The following is a 19,864-nucleotide window of genomic DNA, read 5'->3' on the forward strand; positions in this document are numbered from 1 at the left end:
CTCACACCGTTATCTCCAGTCCTGGGCAGGGGAGGAGCCAGCGGTATATTTAGTCTTTGTCCTCGCCCCTTATCTCAGTGTCCTCTGCGAGGCTTGAGCAGCCTAGAGGGGACCCAACCTCTAGAGACCTCCAAGGTCACCGGGGACACCCCTGAAGGACCCTCCAGGAACCTCTGATCCCTTTCTCTGCCTCGGGGATCAGCATGGCAGACGAGTAAGTGAATCTTGGGGACCTGGGACTGGAGTCCCCAAGGAACGGGGATAGGCGCGATCTGTCTTCAGGGGCCATGCCAGGGCGCAACTTGGTTGGATACTTGGCCTGAGGTGGCAGAATGTAAGGGTGGTTGGATTTCTGGGTGGAAATGAGGTAAGGATTTGAGAATTAGACTCCTGGGGTCCAAAGGAGTGGAAGCTAGTAGCCCCAACCTCTTGGTCAGGGGGACCACGTCCTTGATCGCCTCTTCACGGTTTCTCTTCCTTCAGGAGCAGCGATGCGGTGAGCGCCCTGAGCTAAGGAGTGGAGTGGGAAACCCAGAGCGGGCGCTGCAGCCGACTGGGACGCAGTGGGCGGGGGAGCCTGCAGCTATAGGTGAGGGTACCCGGAAGGCCAGGGTGGCAGGGTTTGGGTAATGACTGTAGTCTGCTCCACCTCCCCAGCCGGCACCAGCCCCTGTCCGACGCCGCTCCTCTGCCAACTACCGAGCCTATGCCACGGAGCCACACGCCAAGGTGGGACGGGGTCCTAGAGGGCGGGGCCCCGCTGGGCGGGGCTTCAGGGTTGAGACTCCTCAGGGACCCAAGGAGGGGCGGCGCCAAGGCCTTGGTAGGGGTGGCAGCACTCTGGTGATGGGTGGAGCCCGATGGGGGGGGCGCAGAATTTCGGAAAGGTGCAGGTTAGACTTGGTGACAGCTGCCTGTGGGCAGAACTCCGCTGCCCACAGCAAGGCTTAGGCGATGCGGTGGGGAGCGGTGGATACATAGGCAGTGTGTAGCTCTAGTCAGAGCCCAAGCTTCCGGTGGACTCAGCGTTCTAGTTGAAGAATGGGTGGCCCAAATGTACGTGTACTCGGGGGGGGGGAGGTGGTGCCTTGCAGCCCCGCCCAGTGTCCACTTGGGGACCTCTCGCTGGCTGACCTTTTTCCATGTCACCCTGGCAGAAAAAGTCGAAGATCTCCGCCTCGAGGAAGCTTCAGCTGAAGGTGATGATGTGCTGGGAGGGGCAGGGCCTTGATGGGCGGAGCTTTTCTGGGCGTGGTCTCATTTGGGAGTGTGTCGTTACCCCCCCCACACACACACGCATGCACGCACGCTCACACACACGCGCGCGCAGAAATGAGACAGAGTTTTTGAGTAAAAGACACCAACTTGGATGTTCTGTCTCTCTGGAAGATGGAGGGAAATTTTCATTCCTATGCTTTTTGGGGACGCTGTTGTCTGCTTCGACCTTTCCGCAGACTCTGATGCTGCAGATTGCAAAGCAGGAGATCGAGCGTGAGGCAGAGGAGCGACGTGGAGAGAAAGGGCGTGTTCTGAGCACTCGCTGCCAGCCTTTGGAGTTGGATGGGCTGGGCTTTGAAGAGCTTCAGGTACCAGCTCACAAAGCAGGGATTCTTGCCGAGCCTGGGGCCAAGTTGAGCCTGGGGCCCGTCTCCGGTCTGGCAAACCTCGGGTATTAGGAGCACAAAGCCCAGTCTCCCTGGGACTGGGACCTGCAATCCTTATGCCAAGCAATACAGACAGCCCTACAACATCAAAAACCCAGTGTAGCCAAGCGGTGGTGGCGCACGCCTTTAACCCCAGCACTCGGGAGGCAGAGCCAGGTGGATCTCTGTGAGTTCAAGGCCAGCCTGGTCTACAGAGCGAGATCCAGGAAAGGCGCAAAGCTACACAGAGAAACCCTGTCTCGAAAAACCAAAACCAAACCAAAACAACAACAAAAAACCCCAGTGTATTGCTCCAACCGTTGCCTGCCAAGTCTCAGGATTCTTGGTTCCTAGCCACATTTCTTTAAGTTTCCTGGAGTCTGGATTCCAATCTTGCTTCCTTCCAGCCCCGCTTTCCTCAGGTTCAGGAGTCCAGACCTCAGCACGTCTCTCCCAAACTCAGGGATGTAGAGCCCAGGCCTCCTCCCTCAGGCCAGGGAACCCCGTCTCCAGCCTCCCTCTCAACACGCATGCATTTCTTCATCAGGACTTATGCCGGCAGCTCCATGCCCGGGTGGACAAAGTGGATGAAGAGAGATACGATGTGGAAGCAAAAGTCACCAAAAACATCACTGAGGTGGGGACCTTGGGGAAGTCTGGGCACCTACATGGTAGACTGAGATCTCCAGGTCTGTCCCTTCAGGCTGAGGGCTCCGCTGCTTGTGCTTGATAGAACTAGTGGAGTGGCTACACCATGGCAAAGGAAGCTGTTTCTGAGAGACAGCACACGCAAGGCGGAGCCTGGGTGGCATAAACAGGTCTGTGGAGAAGGGTGACTCAAGCACGGAGTAGTAGTATATGAGTCGAGACCTGGGTCAGGCAGTCATGATCTGCACATTGCTGGGCTGAGCTGTGTCAGAAACTTTGACGGAAGGGCCCCGAGGAACATCTGGAAGTCAGAGCTGGAAGAGAGGCGGAAGTTTAGATACCGATGGCAAGGTAGGGGGGATAAGGGGAAAGTGTAGGTTAGAAGAGTCGTGTGCGAAGGAAGCTGAGGTAAGGGGGGCAGTCTCCATGCCCCCATATGGTCACCCCCAGATCGCAGATCTGACCCAGAAGATCTATGACCTGCGTGGCAAGTTCAAGCGGCCCACCCTGCGAAGAGTGAGGATCTCTGCAGACGCCATGATGCAGGCGCTGCTGGGGACCCGGGCCAAGGAGTCCTTGGACCTGAGGGCCCATCTCAAGCAGGTGAAGAAGGAAGACATTGAGAAGGTGAGTGTGGGCGAGGGCGAGGAGAAGGAAGGCAGGTGCTTGAGAGGGTCTGAGCAGCCACAACCACAGTAAGGTCCAGACAAAGAGATGTGCTTGGGGTTCTCCTGAGAAGCAACTGATGAAGGGAACTCAAGACGTCAAAAGGGAAGACAGTGCATTAGGGAGAGAGGAAGTAGCAAAGGGCAGGAAGTACCCGGAGACTGGAGGCGCTCGGGGGAGAATAGGGGTGCCGGGAGAGAGTAGGGGTGCCTGGGGAGAGTAGGGGTGCCCGGGAGAGACTGGAGGTACCTGGGGGAGAATGGAGGTGCCCGGGAGAGACTGGAGGTGCCCGGGAGAGACTGGAGGCGCCCGGGGGAGACTGGAGGCGCCCAGGAGAGACTGGAGGTGCCCGGGGGAGACTGGAGGTGCCCAGGGGAGACTAGAGGTACCCAGGAGAGACTGGAGGTGCCCGGGAGAGACTGGAGGTGCCTGGGGGAGACTGGAGGTGCCTGGGAGAGACTGGAGGTGCCCGGGAGAGACTGGAGGCGCCCAGGAGAGACTGGAGGCGCCTGGGGGAGACTCGAGGTGCCCAGGAGAGACTGAAGGACCACGGGGGGAGACAAAAAGTGCATAGTGGAGACAGGAAATGCATCGGGGAGACAAGAAGAGTAGACGGCGGAGACTAGAGGTGTATGGGGGAGACAGGAAGTACATGGGGGTGACTAGAGGTGTATGGAGGAGAACTGAGGTGCAAGGAAGTTGGCGAGATTGTCTGAGGAGCCAAGAAGCGCTCTAGAACCAGATTCTTGGACAGGCATTCAGCATAGAGTGGTCTAGCAGGCTCGAAGGCAGAGAGAGGGATATTTAGGGGATAGATACCAGAAAGAGTTCTTACTTCTGATCTCTCACCTCCAGGAGAACCGGGAGGTGGGAGACTGGCGGAAGAACATCGACGCGCTGAGTGGAATGGAGGGCCGCAAGAAGAAGTTTGAGGGCTGAGCCCGGGGCTCCATCCACTCTTCACACTGAGGATGTGCCCGAGGAATAAACCTCTCTAAACTAGAAGTGACTGTGTGTGTGTGTCTGCTCCCCGGGAGTTTAGGCATAAGAAAGGTGGGGGTAATGAAGGTTGGTGTTCCCCCCAAAGCCCTATAGGGGTGTGGTGACAGGCACGTTTCTAACGGGTTTCTAACATGGGATAGACTCCTCTGCAGAGGGCATAGAACACGCTGAGTTCAAGGAAAGATGGGCTAGTGGACCCCAGAGGTGACTCTGGGGTGAGGAGCACTGGCTGCTTTCCCGGAGGACCCTGCTTTGATTCCCAACACCCACATAGCAGGTCAAAGTTGTCTGTAATTCTAGTCTCGAGGGATTCTATACCCTCTTCTGGCTTCTGCTCATACAAGCAAACTATCCATACATATAACTTTTTTTTTTAATTAAAAATGAAATTTTTTAAAGTTCCAGGAAAGGAAAAATAAAAACATAGATATATTCACAGTGAGGCAGACAGATGATAGAGACACTGTAAAGAGACAGAAGTAGAAAACTCAGTCAGGTATGGCAGTGCATGCCTTTAATCCCAGCATTTGGGAGGCAGAGGCTAGCCTGGTCTACACACTGGGTTCTAGGACAGCCAGAGATACATAGTGAGACCCTGTCTCAAAAAACCAAAACCAACCAACCAACCAAACTAACAAATTCGTGAAAAGCCCCAAAGAAATAGAAAACGAGAGAGAGAGAGAGAGAGAGAGAGAGAGAGAGAGAGAGAGAGACTCGGAAGGATGGAGAAAGGCAAAGAAAGGTAGAGTCAAGCGATGCAGAAGCAGAGCTTTATGTGACTACACACAGACACCTCCAGGAACACACCAGGGACAACAGATACTCAGGAACACAGGACAAAACCACGGAGAAACTGTTAGTCCCGGCTGGAGACGTGAAGGACTGAGGGTCAGGAGTTCAAGGTATCATTAGTTACATAAATGAGTTTGAGGCTGGCACTGCGACGTGAGACCTCAAATCTTTCATCACCCACACCCCCCAACAAAACAAAACAACTGCAGAATTTTAGAGCAGTCCAGAGAGAAAAGAGAGAGAGGCAAAGAGAGCCCCAGAAAGGGAAGGCAGAGCCCTGAACACCCACAGAAACAAACCCACAGACGGAGAGCATGGGAAGCCTGCTTTCCGGTCACTGGATTCCCTAGAGTTCAAGGACATGGCTTGGCTGGGGGCGGGGGCTGGAGGATACTAAAAAAGATCTGTGTCAGATGGAGAGAGGAGGGGCTGGGAGGGTGAGGGCTCGCCAGCCTGACACCCCATCCTCTCCCTCCTCCCCACACCTGCTACCCAGCTTTAGCAGCCTGTTGTCACCATGGTGGAATCCTGGTGGCGGACAAAGGGGTGGGGGTGGGGGAGGGGAGACAGTTGGACAGAGACAGAGAGGGGAGAGATGGAGGAATGAAACACACACACAGAGAGAGAGAGAGAGAGAGAGAGAGAGAGAGAGAGAGAGAGAGAGAGAGAGAGAACATGCAGATGCAAGCCACAGACAGGGGCTATAGGAGAAGTTTGAGAAAAGCCATGCAGAAGTAAAAAAAAAAAAAAAGCAGGAACCACGCCTAGACCCCCCCCTTGCCATTAACCCCCCTTTTCCTGTACTGTTTCCAGTCTTGGGGACTCCAAAGCACAGGATATTGTGTTAGGTGCTCTAAGAGAGCTTTGTGGGGTGCCTGACCTAGCCTGGATTCAAGAGCCTTGTTGATGGACTCCCGACAGGGATCATGAAGCAGACGGCAGGTGTTGGAACCCCGACCGGGAGCCAGAGGGAGCAGGGCAGACTCTGAGCATGGGGGTGGTGTCTGAACAGAGGAGTCCTCGCCCCCTCCTCCAACCTGGGGCGGGGCTGAGCATCCAGCTATAAACCGAGGGGGTGCGTCCTGGTCCTCAGAAGCGTCAGCAGCCCTCTACAGCATCAGTGGACCCAGCCTTAGGTAACCCGGCTCTAAGTTCTTCACACTGATGTCTTTGGGGGAGTGAGCAGACAGGCGTGGGAACCAGGTGTGAAAACGAGGGCAGGATCTTCTCCTCTTCCTCCTGCTCCTCCTCCTCTTTCTCTTCCTCTTCCTCCTCCCCTTCTCCTTCTTTGAGACAGTCTCATTCTGCAGCGTAGGCTGGCCTTGAGTGCGCAACAACCCTTCTGCTTCCTGAGTGTGGAGATTAGAGGCAGCAGCAACCCAGCTAAGCCTGAGCCTTTGGGAGGACTTGGATTGGCCGGGGTGGAGGGGTAGGATTTGTGGGTTACAGATTCTGGGGGTGCTCTTCTTAACATGGTGGAGGAGGCATTTGGAACGCAGAGGCATGTGGATCTCTACGAGTTTGAGTCTAGGCTGGTTTACAAAGGGAGTTCAGGGTTACAAAATAATACCATCTAAAAAAAATTGTGGAGGTCTCAGAGGCTGAGGAACCACAGGATCTGTGCTTGAAGGTTGTGTATTAAGGTTTGGGAAATCTCGAGGTATGAGGATCTGGGGAAGGACTTGGGCTTGAGGTCTCAGTGGTACAGGCCAGAAGTCCCAATGCTCAAGAGATTGAGGCAGGAGGATTTTGATTTCAGGGCCAGCCTGAGAAACAGAGTGACCCTGATATGGAAAAAAGAAAAAAGAAATAAATAAACAGATCTATTAGGAATGGCGGCATCATAATTCAGGGTGCTGTAAATGGGACCTCTGGGTTTGGGTGTCCGGTTTTATTTGAGGATCTTATACCCTGAGGTCTCATACCTGGGGATCAGCCAAGTGCAGGCTGTGTTCTGGCACTCTCTGAGGCAGAAGAAATCAGGAGTTCAAGGTCATCCCTGGCTACATAGTGAGTTCAAGGCTAGCTTGTGTTATGTGAGACCCTGTCTCTACCCCCCTCCAACTCCCCCCCCCAAGTCTTGGGAGTCTTAGAATGTAAGTGCCCATACATGTACTAGTATGAATTGGGCACCTGATAATCTAGAGACACCGAGATTTCGTGGTCTCACAGAACAAGGGCATAGGACGTGGATCTCAGAAGCTGTGGGAACTGAGCCCTGAAGGTCTCAACCTGGGGACTTTCAGGCGTAGAGAAGCAGAGTTGGGGGGGAGGGAGTTAAAGTTTTTAGTTTTTAGGGGATCAGGATGGAGCCTTCTTCCCTGAACAGAGTGTAGGTGGAAGGGAAAAGAGATACACAATGGGAAGAATGCTGGGCAAACGAGGGTGCTGTGGCAGGAGAGGGGCGTGGTGGGGGGAGCCCCGCTTCTCCACTTCCTTATTGGGAAATGTCCTCTGTTTCTCTGTCTGTGACATTCCCCCGAAATAGCACCAGGGGTGGGGCAGCCATTGTCTTCAAATCCTGTCCCTTTTCCAATATCTCCTAATCCCTCCAGGGATCAGGTTCTCGTGAACCTGTCACAGGACAAAAGAAGACAGCTGGGGCGGGCGAGGGGGGCAGGGGAGGCACGCTTGGCACGGGGCTGTGGCCTGGCCTCCATGAATTGGGATGCTGGATGCTAGCCTTCCCTGCCCTGACCCAGAGGTCCAGACCCAGGAGTCTAGGCACCAGCCCTCTTACCCGGGGACCTACCCGACTCAGCCTCCCTCCTCTGGTCTGCAGGTCACGCCACAATGTCGGACACGGAAGAACAAGATTACGAGGAGTGAGTGATGACGTCTGGCAGGGTGGGGGCGGGCTTGCAATGTGGAGAGAGCATTCCAGCCCAAGATGCCTAACTGACCCCTCTCTCTCCTCTCTCCTTGTCCACGTCTCTAGGGAGCAGGCAGAAGGTAAGTAAGGAGAGGGTGGCCTAGGGGGCGGAGGATGCAGGAAGAAGCCGGCGGTCTGTCCAGCACCATTTTGGCGTAGGGGAGGGGGTGGGATGTTCTGAAGCTGTTCCCAGGAAACCTCGGCAACAGGTGGGCATGCTCCCTGTTGCATTGACAGCTGGGGCACGGATGCCATCCTGTTTAGCCCACTCTCCAGGACTTGGGCCTGGACTCCCAGGTCTGAGGGAGGAGGGCTGGGGCTACCCCATAGGTCTCTGGTACACACTTGCTGCTCCTTATCCCGGATGTAACGTCTTCTTTGTGTGTCCCCACACTCCTTCCAGATGAGGAGGCGGTGGAGGAGGAAGGTGAGGCCTGAATCCCGCAGGTCCTAGGAGGCCTTGGGGTGGGGGTGGGGGTGAGGGAAGGAACAATGTGTTGGGTTGGAGGGTCCTGGGTCCATTCTTTAACAGCATCTCGCTTCTCTCCCCATCCCTCTATGCTACTGTGTGGCTGCCCCCTCCCAATCCCCCGCTTCTCCTCCTGCCCCTCCCAGCCCCCGAGGAGCCGGAGCCGGTGGCAGAGCGAGGTAACCATAGCTTCTTCGCTTCCTGGGATTGATTCGGGGTGTCTGGGGACCCCGACATCATCAGGTCCGCCATCCACCGTCACCCCATCGGCTCCTGGATAACCTGCCCAGCCCAGCATCACCCTTTAAGCCCCCAGGGCCCTGCGCCCTCTGGTGGCCGTGAAGGGAAATTGCCCTGCGTCTTTTCCCTTCCTTAAAGGCTGTTGTACAAGCCTTCATTCCAGTCTTGGAATAAGGCTTACTAGAAAAGTCGAGTGTTGTCGGAGAGGTGCCCCACCTCCTCACCTTTTGGCCCCCGACCCTATATGTTATATCTCTCCCCATATACATTCGAAGGTTGGGGCCTGATCTTTTTTTGATCTTACGTTATTTTTTGTTTGTTTTGTTTTTGAGACAGGGTCTCACGTAGCCCAGGCTGGATTTGAACTTGCAGCAAACTTCCTGCCCCAGCCTCTCGAGTGCTGGGATTTTACAGTTGTTCACCACCACGCTCAGTTTGTTGATTTATTTAGGGTTTTTTTTTTTTTTTTTTTTTTTTTTTGAGACACAGTCTCAACCTGTAGCTTAAGCTGGCCTGAAACCACATATATATCCTAGGTTGGCCTTGCACTCATAGCAATCCTCCTGCCTCAGCCTCCCAAGTGCTAAGATTACAGGCATGAGCTCAGAGGAACCTGAACTTTAGAGTACTTGTAAGAGTATGGGGGCGGGGTGGGGTCTGTGTCCCAAAGGAACGGGGGGGGACTGGGGACAGAGATCTGGGGTCCCTGAATGAGGAGAAGAGATGAGGTCTGCTCTGTTGCTGGGTAGGATGGGGAAGACAGGATTCAGTCAGGGGTTTGGTCTCTTGGGTTTCCAGAAGTTGGGGTGGGGCACCCCCACACCAGTGCAGAATGTATATCTGATGCGAGTGACCCTCTTCCTCTGTTTTGGCCCCTTTGACCCTACCCTTTGCTTTCTTAATGGCCTTGCCCCGGAACTGGACTCTCAGATCTTCCTTGGGTTCCCTCTTAGGGGTGCCAAGCTCTGCACTCGACTCTTGCTAATTCTCTTTTTGTATTCCTTCATTGCCACCAGAAGAAGAGCGCCCCAAACCCAGGTGAGATGCTGCAGGGTGGGCGTGGGTCACAAGACGGTCCTCCCACGCTCTCCCACCCGTAGAGACAGGGCACCTGAAAAGCAGATTGATGAGGGCTTGCAACGGCCCACCTTAATTCTTACAGCGAGAAGTTCAGGCCCTTCCTGCACTGTGAAACAGGTCAGCTATAATAATAAGGTTCTAGAACAGCGTGCAAGGGAGCCCTGGGGCAGCCCAGGCAATCAAGGAAGATTTCCTGAGGGAGGTGATGTCTGAATTCTGATGGATGGAGACCTTGCTAGCTGGAGAAGTTATTGGGTACATGGTAGGCAAAGAGAGCCAGGTTTTACAGGCAAAATTGATCAGAAATATATCTTTATCTATATCTCTCTATCTATCTATCTATCTATCTATCATCTATCATATCTCTATCTCTCTATCATATCTATTTATCATATCTCTTTCTATCTTTCTTTCTTTCTATCATCTATCTATCTATCTATCTATCTATCTACCTACATCTATCTATCTATCTACTATCATCTATTATTATCCTATCTATCTATCTTCCAGTCTGGATGCAGAACCAGGTCATTCAGAGAGTACGGCTAAGCCAGGGAGGCCAGTGCAGGCCGTGGAAGCTCACTGAGCTGAGAGTAGCCTGGGGTGGTGATGTTAGGGCCAAGGTTTTGAGACCCTAGGAGAAAGGGACACACTGCACAGGTTCCAGGTCAAGGGACCACAGCGAGGGGTTAGAGCTGCTGGGAAGGGAGGAGGAGGTGAGGGCATTTTCCGAGGGTTTCCGGGACTGACAACCAATGAACGGTAGAGACACCACCACCTTAGGGAAGTGGATGAACCCTGCCAAGGCATGGAGCGTGGTGACGGATGAATTGTGCAGGAGATGTCTGTTAACCTGAGTCTTGGGAAAGAGTGTGAGCTGGGCAGAGTGTCGCTGCACCCTCACACTGCACCCTCACGCTGCACCCTCACGCTGCACCCTCACGCTGCACCCTCACTGCACACACTGCACCCTCACACTGCACACTGCACCCTCACGCTGCACCCTCACTCTGCACCCTCACTCTGCACCCTCACGCTGCACCCTCACGCTGCACACTGCACCCTCACGCTGCACCCTCACTGCTGCACCTCACACTGCACACTGCAACCCCTCACGCTGCACACTGCACCCTCACACTGCACCCTCACTGCTGCACCCTCACGACTGCACCCTCACACTGCAACACTGCACCCTCACACTGCACCCTCACACTGCACACTGCACCCTCACGCTGCACCCTCACACTGCACACTGCACCCTCACACTGCACCCTCACGCTGCACCCTCACACTGCACCCTCACGCTGCACCCTCACGCTGCACCCTCACACTGCACACTGCACCCTCACGCTGCACACCTGCACCCTCACGCTGCACCCTCACGACTGCACCTCACGCTGCACACTGCACCCTCACGCTGCACCCTCACGCTGCACCTCACGCTGCACCCTCACGCTGCACACCTCACCTGCACCCTCACGACTGCACCTCACACTGCACCCTCACCCCTCACCTGCACCCTCACACTGCACCCTCACACTGCACCTCATGCTGCACCCTCACGCTGCACCCTCACGCTGCACCCTCACACTGCACCCTCACACTGCACCTCACCTGCACCCTCACACTGCACCCTCACGCTGCACCCTCACACGCTGCACCCTCACCCTGCACCACCTGCACCCTCACACTGCACCCCTCACCTGCACCCTCACACTGCACCCTCACGCTGCACCCCTCACCTGCCCACTGCACCCTCACACTGCACCCTCACGCTGCACCCTCACACTGCACCCTCACGCTGCACCCTCACCCCCCCCCCCCCCCCCCACCCCACTGCAACCCTCACGCTGCACCTCAACGCTGCACACTGCACCCTCACGCTGCACCCTCACGCTGCACACTGCACCTCACGCTGCACCCTCACACTGCAACCCTCACGCTGCACCCTCACGCTGCACCTCACGCTGCACCTCACACTGCACACTGCACCCTCACACTGCACCCTCACGCTGCACCCTCACACTGCACCCTCACGCTGCACTCACCTGCACCCTCACGCTGCACACTGCACCCTCACGCTGCACCTCACGCTGCACCTCACACTGCACCCTCACACTGCACCCTCACACTGCACCCTCACGCTGCACCCTCACACTGCACCCTCCACCGCCCTCACCGCACCCTCACGCTGCACCCTCACACTGCACACTGCACCCTCACACTGCACCCTCACACTGCACCCTCACACTGCACCCTCACGCTGACCCCTCACACTGCACCCTCACCGCACACTCACGCTGCACCCTCACCTGCACCCTCACACTGCACCACTGCACCCCCCTCACGCTGCACCCTCACGCTGCCCCCCCCCCCTCACACGCAACTGCACCCTCACTCCCCTCACACGCACCCTCACGCTGCACCCTCACGATGCATCCTCACGCTGCACCCTCAGTACAGTGGCCTTGGAAATTCCAACCTCAACATCTGTGGGGTTTGTCACTCTCAAATCACAGCTATTAAAAGAAACTGTCGGTGTCCTGAACATTTTCTCGTTACAGCTGTGCACTCTTGCTGTTAAACAGCCAATAACAGGGCATTAACACAGCTGGGGTAGCCCTAAGTTACTTACAGAAGGTAAATCTTGGAAGTTTATGGAACTTAGTATGCATGAGCCCTGGGCTCCATCCTTACCCTTGAAATACAGTTTTAGAGGCTAGAGAGATGGCCCAGTGGTTAAGAGCACTGGCTGCTCTTCCAGAGGACCTGGGTTCAGTTCCCAACATGCACGTGGTGGCTCACAAACACCTGTAACTCCAGTTCCAGGGGATCTGATGCTTTCTTCTGGCCTCTCTGGGCACTTGGCCACACACATGCTACACAGACATACAATTAAAGAAAAACATTTTAAAAGAAAACCAAGTGTCTAGGAGCATGTATAAAAATTATATGAAAGCAGTACATTTTAAGCTTTAAAATTTTTTATTATTTATTTTGTGTGTGAGTGTGTGAGGACAAAGGCATATTTGAGTTCAGAGGATGACTTACAGGGCTCAGTTCTCTCTTTCCACCATGTCGGTCCCAGGGAATGGAACTCAGATCATCAGATTTGGTCCTTGGGCCTTTGATTGCTGAGCTATCCCTGCCTCCCCTTTGAAAAAAATCATTTATTTTTATTTTGTGCACATTGGTGTTTTGCCTGCATATATGTTTGTGTGAGGGCATTGGATCCCCTGGAAATGGAGTTACAGACAGTTGTGAGCTGCCACGTGGTTGCTGGGAAATGAACCTAGGTCCTCTGGAAGAGTGGCCGGTGCTCTTAACCCCTGAGCCATCTCTACAGTCCTCCTTGCCACACACACACACACACACACACACACACACACACACACACCCTTTTCCCCCTCTGAGACAGGGTTTCTTTGTGTAGCTTTGGCACCTTTCCTGGAACTCACTCTGTAGCCCAGGCTCTCGAACTCACAGAGACCCGCCTGCCTCTGCCTCCCGAGTGCTGGGATTAAAGGTTTGTGCCACCACCGCCTGGTTCCCTGCCCCCTTTTTAATGCAGAGGATTCGGCCTATGGCCTTATATGCTCCATCTTGAGCCACATTCACAGCCCCTCACCGGGGGATTCCAGGCAGGAGAATCCTCCTGAGTCACAGCCTCGGTCCTGGTTGTACTTTTTAGTTTGAGGCCGGGTCTCACAAGTTTCCAGGGCTGGCCTTAGTTTCCCTCTAGACCAGGCAACTTGCCTCTGACTCTCAAGTAGATCGGATGACCGGGTTGTGTCATCAGACCCTGCCCATGTTCACAAGTATGTCAAAACAGGTAAAACAACAGTCTTACACGTTTTATTAAACCCAACCTACTCAAACTGCATTTCTCTGACTGTGGTCTCCACACGGACTCGGGGACAGCTGCCACTTTGGACAGCATGTGGTGAGGTGGGTGAGGGAGGCCGGCCTGCTGATGATCTCTATCCACTTCTGTCCACACAGCCGTCCCGTGGTGCCTCCTTTGATCCCCCCAAAGATTCCAGAGGGCGAGCGCGTGGACTTTGATGTAAGCGACAGGTGTCCCACTCCAGACGTACCCGCTGGTTCCTCGGCGCCTTGAGCCCATTCTGATAGGTGCCCCTCTTGGCTCCCTTCTTGAAATGCCTGGATTTACCCTGTTGTCAGCAAGGAATGCTTTGCTGACATCTGCCGGAAGCCGTCCCAGCTGGCTGTCAATCATCACCTGGGGCTGGGAGGGGCGGCTCTGGGGCCTGGTCCCGCGGCCTCACGGGCTCCCTCTGCAGGACATCCACCGGAAGCGCATGGAAAAAGACTTACTGGAGCTGCAGACTCTGATTGACGTGCATTTCGAGCAGCGGAAAAAGGAGGAGGAGGAACTCATTGCGCTGAAAGATCGCATCGTGAGTGGGGGAGGCCGGGTCCTTCAGTCTCTCCTCTTCCCTTCCTCCGTGAAGTGCTTTGGGGTCTCTGGCAGAAATAATGGGGACCCCGGGTGGTTGCACTCCAGTGTGTATTTCTGCCAGGCGTGCACTTAGGAGACCAGGGCAGGCAGATTGCCACGAGTTTGAGACCAGCCTGGGCTATATGAGACTAGCTCAGAAAAGGAAATAAAAGAAACCACACTTATTTCTCTTGCTGCCTACTGGTGGAGGGAGGGATAATTTGGGGGATCCCCCTCCCGCATCACCCTCCCTTCCACCCCCAGGAGAGGCGTCGCGCAGAGAGAGCTGAGCAGCAGCGATTCAGAACCGAAAAGGAGCGAGAGCGGCAGGCCAAGCTGGCGGTAGGCGTCTGTCCCTTCGCTAGAGAAGAATACTTCCTTTCCCGCTTTTGCTATTCTTTGTGGTTCTCACAAAGTCCCTGTAACGTATAGCACGAGGGCTTTTCTAATGAAAGGCTGAACTGCGTATACATTTAAAAGTCTACTGCTGGTTCGGCTTCAGGCACGGCTGGATCAAGAGACTCCAGCCATAGCACAGAGACTGAGCTTTGCTGGGTGTGTGGGGTCAGACCTATGATCCCAGCATCGAAGAAGCCGAGGCAAGAGGATTTCTGTGAATCTGAGGCTCTGGCTGAACTATCTATCACGTTAAGGAGTGGGTCCCTCGGTGGTTCCATCTGCGCTCATTATGGAGCTGAGCCATCGACGACCCAGGCTAGGCGTCTTCCTCCCTCAGGTCTGCAGGGTCACATGGAGGGAACCCCTCTGTTTTCACAGGAAGAGAAGATGCGGAAGGAGGAGGAGGAAGCCAAGAAGCGGGCAGAGGATGATGCCAAGAAGAAGAAGGTCCTGTCCAACATGGGGGCTCATTTTGGGGGCTACCTGGTCAAGGTGAGTCTAGCCTGGGGAAGCCTGGGGTCTGTGTTTACAAGGAGGAGGAGGAGGGAAGGGAAGCTTCAGAGTGCTGGTTCGGAGGAGCAGGACTGAGCCTGTTCAGGGGTAGCTGTCACTTTAGATAACACGTGGCCATCTGCTGAATGTCTCTATCCCCTTCCGTTCACAAAGCCTTCTGGTGGTGCCTGGGTGTAAGGGAAGAAGAGTGACCTGTACTCCCGTGTCTGATGGAGGAGGGCTGGAGCCTGGGCCCTTGGGTCTGGGAGAGGAGGGGCGGAGCCTGGGCCCTTGCTTGGGTCTGGGGGAGGAGGGGCTGGGAGGAGGGCTGGAGCCTGGGCCCTTGGGTCTTGGGGAGAAAGGCTGGAACCTGGGCCCCTTGCATCTGGTGGAGGCACTGGCCACGATCAAAGGACCCTGAGTGGATTTAGCCTCCAGGTTCCATCGTTGGCTTGGGGTTCCTCCTGTCCAGGCAGAACAGAAACGAGGGAAGCGGCAGACTGGCCGCGAGATGAAGCTCAGGATCCTGTCTGAGAGGAAAAAGCCCTTGAACATCGATTACATGGGGGAGGACCAGCTCCGGTACGTGCTTGTTTGTGGCTCGCCTAAGGTTCCCACGGGTGGCGTTCCTTTTCTGGGCCACTGTTGCTTTCTCTGTTCAAAGGGTCACCCAGACGCAAGCTGTCCTGTGACTGGCATGGCCCGTAGAGTCCGGCGGTCATAGTGCCCCTCCCTCACTGAGGTGGAATCCTAGCGTTCAGGAGGTGGAGGCAGGAGGATCAGCAACACACCTTTACATAGTTAAAGTAGTAATCCACAACATAAACAAATATAACACATCTTTACCTAGTTAAAGTAACATTCCACAACATACCAGCTATACCAAACCCAAAGAGACTTGCTGTGTGGCTTGGGGTAGGTGTCTCAACCTCTCTGGGCCCAGAACACAGCACCCAGTCCTTCTTGTCCTGCCAGGGAGAAGGCCCAGGAGCTGTCAGAATGGATCCACCAGCTGGAGTCCGAGAAATTTGACCTGATGGAGAAGTTGAAACAACAGAAATACGAGGTGGGACCTGCCTCTTTGGGGTCCGGGCTTGCTGACAGGGGTGGCTGCAGGGCTTCTGCTGGGTGTCGGTGTCTTAGCCTGACTTTCTTCTCCACAGATCAACGTGCTGTACAACCGCATCAGCCACGCCCAGAAATTGTAAGCGCCACCCCCAGCCTCCGCCTAAGGCCTGCCCTGCTCCCTCCTTCCTCCCTCCTTCCTCCTTCTCCTCCTCCTCCCTCTCCTCCCTCCTCCTCCTCCCCTCCCTCTCCCCTCCTCCCTCCCTCACCCTCCCTTCCCCCTCCCCCCTCTTCCCTCCCCCTCCCCTTCCCCTCCCTCCATGGCTTCTGCACACCACCACCCTTTTGGCATCTTATGTCTTTGTTCCTGGCTCCCCGAGACATCTCTTTCTGTATCTGTCCTCGTGGGTTTATTCATTTGTTTGTTTGATTTATTTATTATTTCGGAGACAGGGCCTTAGTAGCTTAGGCTGGCCTGGAACTCACTATGTAGCCCAGGCTTTCTGTGAACCTGTAGCCGATCTTCTTGCCTCAAGTCAGTGGTATGTGGGAATGATGGACATGACTCACCATTCCTGGGGTTTGTTGTTGTTGTTGGCCTGTCTACTTATTTTTAAGGCAAGGTTTCACATGGCCCAGTCTCACTAGGTCGCTGAGGCTGGCCTTGAACTCCTGATCCTCTGGCTTCAGCCTCCTGAGTGCTGGGATTATTGGCCTGCACTCCAATGACCCTGATGAGTTGGATTTCTCCTTCTATCTTGTGGGCCCCAGAAATGAAATCCAGGTCCTAGGCTTGGCTGCAAGCACCTTTACCTGCTGAGCCATCTCAGTGGCCCTTCTTCCTTCCTCCCTCCCTCCCCCTCTCTCCTTCTTCCTTCCTCCTTTCTTCCTTCCTTCCTTCTTCCCTCCCTTCCTTCCTTCCTTCCTTCCTTCCTTCCTTCCTTCCTTCCTTCTTCCCTTCCTTCCTTCCTTTCCTACTCCACATCCTCCTCTTCCTCCTCCTCCTCCTGTCTCTCCACTTCCTGCCCCCTTTCCTTATCTCTATTTCTTGTTATTAAGACAAGGTCTCCGGTAAGCCAGATAGACCTTGACCTCCATTCACAGTTGAGGCTGTCCTTGAACCCCCGACACTTGCCTGCCTCCACTTCCCAAGTACAGGGATTACAGAACCACGTACCTGGATTTTTTTTTTTTTAAATTAAGGTTCTTGCTATACACCCAGGTTGTCCTCAGTCTCTTGGTGGTCCTCCCTCTTCATCCTCTTCAGTGCAGAGGTGCTGCTGTGTTCCTCCAGGTCCAGGCTTCTCGCTGCTTCCTGCTCTGCCTCGGTCTTTTTCTAGCCTTTTCTGGACGGTTCCAGCCTCACTTAGCCCTGTTGCCCACTTTCAGCTCCCCCTTCCTTCACCTCAAGCTCCTTACTGACAAATTTACATGAGTTCTCTGGACATAACCAAGGAAGTCAGCTCCCAATGGCCACCAACACCAACTGGGCATTACCTGAAAGAGATGCTCAGTGGGGGTCTGGCTCGTGGTGGAGCCTGCCTAGGTCCCCAGTGAGGGGCTGGGGGTGTGGCTCAGTGGTAGAGCCCCTGCCTAGAATCCCAGTGAGGGGCTGGGGTGGTCAGTGGAGGCCTATGTCAGTGAGGGGCTGGGGTGTGGCTCAGTGGTAGAGCCCCTGCCTAGAGTCCCCAGTGAGGGGCTGGGGTGTGGCTCAGTGGGTAGAGGCCTGACCTAGAATCCCCCGTGAGGGGGGGGGTGTGGCTCAGTGGTAGAGCCCCTACCTAGAATCCCCCAGTGAGGGGCTGGGGTGTGGCTCAATGGTAGAGCCCCTGCCTGGAGTCCCCCAGTGAGGGGCTGGGGTGTGGCTCAGTGGTAGAGCCCCTGCCTAGAATCTCCCAGTGAAGGGCTGGGGTGTGGCTCAGTGGTAGAGTCCTGCCTAGATCCCCCAGTGAGGGGCTGGGTGTGGCTCAGTGGTAGAGCCCCTGCTAGAGTCCCCCAGTGAGGGCTGGGGTGTGGCTCAGTGGTAGAGTACCTGCCTAGAATCCCCAGTGAGGGGCTGGGGTGTGGCTCACTGTAGAGTGCTTACTTAGCACATGTGAGGCCCTGACTCCATGCCCAGCACTGCAAAAAGAGAAACAGCCCCGGTGGCCTCCACTCTTCCCCTGGATGGGGGTGGGTATTTAATGGACTTCCTTCATTTTAAAGACGCTGTGTTAAGCTTCTCTCGGAGGGAGGCTCAGAGCCTCTTCCTGACACCACCTTCTTCTCCTGCAGCCGAAAGGGGGCTGGGAAGGGTCGAGTTGGAGGCCGCTGGAAGTGAGACTACCAGGACACCCCACCGTATGGAGCCTGGGAGCCGCTGGAGTGTGTCCCGCCTGTCGCTCAAAATAAAGGCTCTCCCGACATCTGCTCGAGTCCTTCTGTGTTGTCATTATGCGTGGCTGGCTGTGGGTTGGCTGACATCAACTGTCATTAACGAGATTTCAAATCCATGGCTGGGAGTGGAGCTTTCGTGCAGCACTCTTGAGACCCTGAGTTAAATCTCCAGTGCTGCTTAAACTGGACGATGAATGCCTTGTAATCCTAGCATCTGGGAGGTGGAGACAGGAGGATCAGGATTTCAAGGTCATCCTTGGCTGCACAGTGAGTTCAAGACCATCCTGGGCACCATGAGACCTTGTCTCAAAAAATAATGACAACAAACAGTTGTGCCAGAAGAAGACAGGGAATGAGAAGCGAGTGGCAGGCTGATATATGAATAGATCTATAAGATGTGATTCTAAGGCCCAGGGCATAGCTCAGGAGGTAAAGGTGTGTCCTGCCAAGCCTTGTGACCTGGGTTGGATTGGATCTCCAAGACTCATGTGGTGGAAAGAGAGACCCAACAGAGACAGAACCCTGCAGGTTCTCCTCTGACCTCCGCGTGTTGGCATACATGAGCATATATGTACAAAGGAATATAATAATTTTTTTTTAAAAAAAAGAGATGTGATCCTGGAGCTGGAGAGATGCTTCAATGGGTTAAGAGTTCTTGCTGCTCTTTCAGAGGACCCAAATTCCGTTCCCAGAGCCCGTAACTCCACCTACAGGAGATCCCATGCCCTCTAGTGGTGCACTTGTGTACCTGCACCAGTGTGTAGAACATACATCAATGCATAGTGGATCTTTTAAGAAAGTGGTTGTGATTTTAGGGGTTGGGCTTGAATCTACTCCAGTGGCTGGACCCCATTGGAAGAGTGACTTTCTTTCTGCTCCTTAGTTGGCAGTGCTGTTTGAGAGAACACAAGCTTTTAGGAGACTAGTAATCTCAAAAACATACTTCCCATTGACCTAATGTCAGTGTAATGATAGTAACAGACAGACAACCATAGGTGTCCCTGAAAAATTAATTTATAAATTAATTGCCTCTTGAATTTAAACTGTTTGTACAAGGTAATTAGCTCTCCTAAGGATAGTTTAAAATAACACACCTGAAGACCAGGTGTGTGTAGGGGCATGCATAGAATTCCAGAATTTGAGAGATAAGACAGAAGTAGGCTATATATTAAGATCCTGACTCAAAAAACAAACCTCAACAAAAAAACAATAACTAGACCCAAACTATCTAATAATAGTCTTACCTCTGTCTATGCATTCTTGTAGCCTTATTTTATGGATAGTTTTATAAACACCTGTTTAGTGTGTGCGTTGGTAGGGTGTGCATGTATGCCATGGTCAGGGGCTGGAAATCAGAAGATGGTTTTTTGAGTCAGTGATCTCCTTCTTTGTGGATCCAGGGATTGAAATATCTGATTTCTTGTCTTGGGGAAGAATGGTGTGTGTGTGTGTGTGTGTGTGGTGTGGTTCAGGAATCTCACATCTCAAAAATCACAGGATTATCCTTTTGGATTTATGGCCATTATTCCCCAGGGCTTGCAAGGGTTTGTCATTTATTTCTCTTTCACAAATCCAAGGGTTACAGAGAGGATGGAGCTGCTCTAATGCCCCTTAGGAAAACGTTTGTTTTCTCTATACAAATTCGACAGCTTTCTGTT

At 54.2% G+C, this 19,864-nt stretch overlaps 2 protein-coding genes across 9 annotated transcripts; both read left to right on the forward strand.

Moving 5' to 3' along the window:
* Positions 1 to 66: 66 nt before the first annotated feature.
* On the forward strand, positions 67 to 3,962 carry Tnni3 (troponin I3, cardiac type). The gene is made up of 8 exons (XM_028863552.2): positions 67 to 214; positions 484 to 496; positions 658 to 729; positions 1,158 to 1,199; positions 1,455 to 1,586; positions 2,191 to 2,280; positions 2,742 to 2,918; positions 3,813 to 3,962. Exons 1-8 carry the CDS (start codon positions 204 to 206, stop codon positions 3,894 to 3,896), a joined length of 621 nt encoding a protein of 206 aa, XP_028719385.1. The 5' UTR covers positions 67 to 203; the 3' UTR covers positions 3,897 to 3,962.
* A 1,866-nt stretch (positions 3,963 to 5,828) lies between these two features.
* Positions 5,829 to 18,261, forward strand: Tnnt1 (troponin T1, slow skeletal type). 8 transcript variants are annotated; one of them, XM_028863555.2, is made up of 14 exons: positions 5,829 to 5,887; positions 7,534 to 7,576; positions 7,690 to 7,703; positions 8,027 to 8,050; positions 8,239 to 8,271; positions 9,349 to 9,370; positions 13,415 to 13,478; positions 13,717 to 13,833; positions 14,139 to 14,216; positions 14,652 to 14,765; positions 15,238 to 15,347; positions 15,741 to 15,831; positions 15,929 to 15,969; positions 18,105 to 18,261. In XM_028863555.2, exons 2-14 carry the CDS (start codon positions 7,545 to 7,547, stop codon positions 18,148 to 18,150), a joined length of 786 nt encoding a protein of 261 aa, XP_028719388.1. In that variant the 5' UTR covers positions 5,829 to 5,887; positions 7,534 to 7,544; the 3' UTR covers positions 18,151 to 18,261. The 8 variants fall into 8 exon arrangements, with proteins under 8 accessions (XP_028719388.1, XP_028719391.1, XP_037058043.1 ...); XM_028863558.2 differs by having other exon boundaries at positions 9,352 to 9,370; XM_028863556.2 differs by having other exon boundaries at positions 5,830 to 5,954; positions 18,105 to 18,207.
* The last annotated feature ends 1,603 nt before the right edge of the window (positions 18,262 to 19,864 follow it).

Source organism: Peromyscus leucopus, chromosome 1, assembly GCF_004664715.2.
Source record: "Peromyscus leucopus breed LL Stock chromosome 1, UCI_PerLeu_2.1, whole genome shotgun sequence".
Taxonomy (NCBI): Eukaryota; Metazoa; Chordata; class Mammalia; order Rodentia; family Cricetidae; genus Peromyscus; species Peromyscus leucopus.

What these genes read in the sequence shown, in the direction of transcription:
- Tnni3 (XM_028863552.2), top strand. An exon ending in CGAGGAAGCTTCAGCTGAAG is followed by an intron (nt 1,200 to 1,454) that starts GTGATGATGTGC and finishes ACCTTTCCGCAG; the next exon opens with ACTCTGATGCTGCAGATTGC. An exon ending in TGGGCTTTGAAGAGCTTCAG is followed by an intron (nt 1,587 to 2,190) that starts GTACCAGCTCAC and finishes TTTCTTCATCAG; the next exon opens with GACTTATGCCGGCAGCTCCA.
- Tnnt1 (XM_028863555.2), top strand. Translation starts at nt 7,545, where the DNA reads ATGTCGGACACGGAAGAACAAGATTACGAGGA. An exon ending in GGAGCCGGTGGCAGAGCGAG is followed by an intron (nt 8,272 to 9,348) that starts GTAACCATAGCT and finishes CATTGCCACCAG; the next exon opens with AAGAAGAGCGCCCCAAACCC. An exon ending in GAAGAGCGCCCCAAACCCAG is followed by an intron (nt 9,371 to 13,414) that starts GTGAGATGCTGC and finishes CTGTCCACACAG; the next exon opens with CCGTCCCGTGGTGCCTCCTT.